Genomic DNA, 3,151 nt, shown 5'->3' on the forward strand with positions numbered 1-3,151 from the left:
TTGTTAAAGTTGATCCATTATAGAAAATGATTATTACAAATGAGAAGGAATTTAAGTTCCTCACATATGATTTATCTTGCATCAGGCATTATCGGAGATTTTTATGGTTAACTTGACCTTGGAAAGCATATTTCAGTTTATCTGCTTTTATCAAATATTTTAGAAGCTCTGTAGGTGTGAACTTCAAAAGATTGCATCTAATCATTTTGTTAGTACCACCAGAAAATTCATAAATGTTTTAAAACTGAATCCAGAAATTAAAAAACAATTTTTTTAAATGACAAGATATGTGACAATTACATTTAAGGTTTTCCTAAATATTGTGTTTACTAACTTTGAAATATATTGTAAATATTTCATTTTTACTCAAGGAAAGGGTCTAATAGTAGTTGTCTTTTTTGTAGTATTGCTATTTGAAAAGTCTTACATAGCCAGAAATATCTCCCCAAAATCTGTTTTTTTCACTATCTAAACAGATGCTGTGTTTCCAAATATTATACTAAATACACATTTATGAATAACTACCTCTGTAACAGGCAAAGAAAGCTTAAAATATATATATTTTTCTGACAAACCTGCGGAATCTGATACAGAAACTTGTTTTACTCTACTGTGAAGTCCTTTCTTTTTTACAACCAAGATTGAGGCTGTTCATTTACATTAGCCTTCACAGGTCATGCTTTGACAACTTTGAACATTAACTGACCTAGTTTAATTTTCATTTCACTTTGTCAAATAACAAAATATGTTTCAATAATATTTACTGATTTTCCTAAATACTATATTTATTACCTTTGAAGAAGTATGATTTGCAGGACTACTGCTCCAAAAACATCAATTCCTTGAACATCAAGTGACATACATTCAGTTCCTTAATGTTCATACTGGCTCCTTTACATAGCATTGCTGGTGATTCATGCCAATACTAACTGTATTTGCCTGGTGTTCTCATCCCCATTTCCCTGCCAGGGTGATCATGTTACTGATTATATTAGGACAATACATGGGCACAGCCTCCCACATCTGGATATGCTCTTCTGAAGAAAAAAAAAAAAAAAAACATTGAAAAGGGTATTTAAGTGGACCTGTAAGTTAGGTTCAGAGATTTATAACTTCAGGGAATTGACGACTTGGGATTTGAAGTGGAACTCATGTAATTATTATTAAGGATAAGTTAGAAAAATATCATGAAAATACAACCCTTGAACATTGTTAATATGACATTCCCCATAATATTAAAATGAAACAAAGTCTAAATGGGATAGAATTATAGTGTGATGTTTTAAACCTATATTTTGCATTAGGTTATAAAAAGCTCTAATTTAAATAAAGACAGACAGTGATAGGATTTAAATGGACACATTGTTCCTCGATAGCCACATTCGCTTTACAAAATACAGCAATTTATTAATAATATGTTAGAGATTCTATGTTTTGAATCACAGAAAAATGTTATACGATAGCATGAGATATCAGATAATATATATATATGTATAAGCTTGTTTATTTGTTAATTTTCTAAACACGTTTTTTTTTTTCCCTGGGCCTCTGCATCAAAATGCAGTTTTTATTTTGCTTTCGTCATATGACTGTTTTATTTTTTTGTTAGTGTATTCAAATGTGTTCCATATGAATACCAAGATATAATGACCATAGTTTTGCTGTGTTATATTTAGCTGAAGTTCTTTTGTGTTATAGTCATTTGCTTTTCAATATGGGCAATATAGTGATATGGAGACAACTTTGCTAATAATTTGTAATTAACTTCCCTAGTTACATATGGGAAAAACCTATGACATTTGCAAGTAGTTTAGACCACAGTAGCCAAAGTGTTTGATTGGGAAGATACATATAGTTTACACTTTGCATGTATTATCTGAGTCACACTGATCACCAGTACAATGAAAAAATAACTAAGTATTAGTTTCACTCAATTGTTATACATCACCTGTAACCTAGGTAACAGATTGAGCTGAAAAAAACACTGTCTAGCTTGACATTGACTTTGATAGCTAAGGACTAATGGACATTGCCAAGGTAAGAGTAAATTTTGGGTGGACAAGAACAGCTGTTTTTTCTCCAACTGTTACGTGAAATTGTCCATCTTAGTGACTTATAAGTATATCATAATGTCATTTTTGAAGCCCTAGAATTTCCCAAGTGGCAGACCTGTACCATTTCTTTGATAATTTGCATTGCAAATGATGCTATATACAAGTTACAATTTGATGTTGTATACTGTAGTTTCAACGTATTCTAAATTCATAAGATTCTTTGAATTTTAGACACTGCATTATGTAGATTCATCAGAATTTGAAATTAACTGGCATGGTCTATATAATATACAAATACATAAAGTGCAGTGCATTGATATTTAAATACTTTTTTCACCATATTTCATTCCAGTATTTTATTGCCATTGTTAGAATTTAAGTATCATGAAAATTAAAGGGTTTTTGAACAATGACTAGACATATCCTTTATAGACTATCTTTTCTGTTTATGCTTTTCCTATAATTTCAGATGATGATGAATGTAGAGCAAGCAACACATGCCCTAGCAATGCAGAATGTCACAACACAGTTGGAAGTTATTATTGCATGTGCACATTTATATTTAGGACTCAAACAGTGGCAGATAATTTAAACAGTACACAAGAGAGATGCAACGGTAAGTGTAACCATATATAATTCTGACTATTATAACAATTTTGTTAATAAAATGTAAGCAGTCGTGCATGTAACTACCTTAAAGTAATAAGAACCATGCAGACAAAACTGGTTATCATCTTTTCTTATCTGTTCCTAATCAGATTATGTTTTTCTTTTCCCCTAAATAGAAACATTTTATTGTTTTTAGAGGTCATGACATATTGTAGAATAAACAATCATACACGCACACACACACACACACACACAAATAAAAGTCAACATTTTTACAAGTTCACAAATATAACAATGCTCCTTGCCAATGAATTTGTTGTTGATGTTCTTTTTCACATATATTGGGCCAGATTCCAAAAGTGCTACTCTCAGTGTAAGTCAGTCTGATTAAAAAAAAAAATTGCTGTCATTGTAAGTGACATACTTTGGTGGAAGGCCTAGATTCCAAAAGACTTACTCTCAATGTAAGTAGTCACTTGTGCTTAGAC

The 3,151-nt window shown here is 30.9% G+C and overlaps 1 protein-coding gene across 1 annotated transcript in view; it reads left to right on the plus strand.

Moving 5' to 3' along the window:
* Positions 1-2,528: 2,528 nt before the first annotated feature.
* The window catches only part of LOC122812122 (adhesion G protein-coupled receptor E3-like), a 328,040-nt gene continuing 327,417 nt past the window's right edge, over positions 2,529-3,151 (plus strand). The window contains exon 1 of the mRNA XM_044084411.1: positions 2,529-2,670. Coding sequence (XP_043940346.1) covers positions 2,601-2,670 — 70 coding nt within the window. The 5' untranslated portion in view covers positions 2,529-2,600. The remainder of the gene's footprint in view (positions 2,671-3,151) is intronic.

This window comes from Protopterus annectens, chromosome 9.part0 (genome assembly GCF_019279795.1).
Source record: "Protopterus annectens isolate FY-2018-M chromosome 9.part0, PAN1.0, whole genome shotgun sequence".
Classification (NCBI taxonomy): Eukaryota; Metazoa; Chordata; order Ceratodontiformes; family Protopteridae; genus Protopterus; species Protopterus annectens.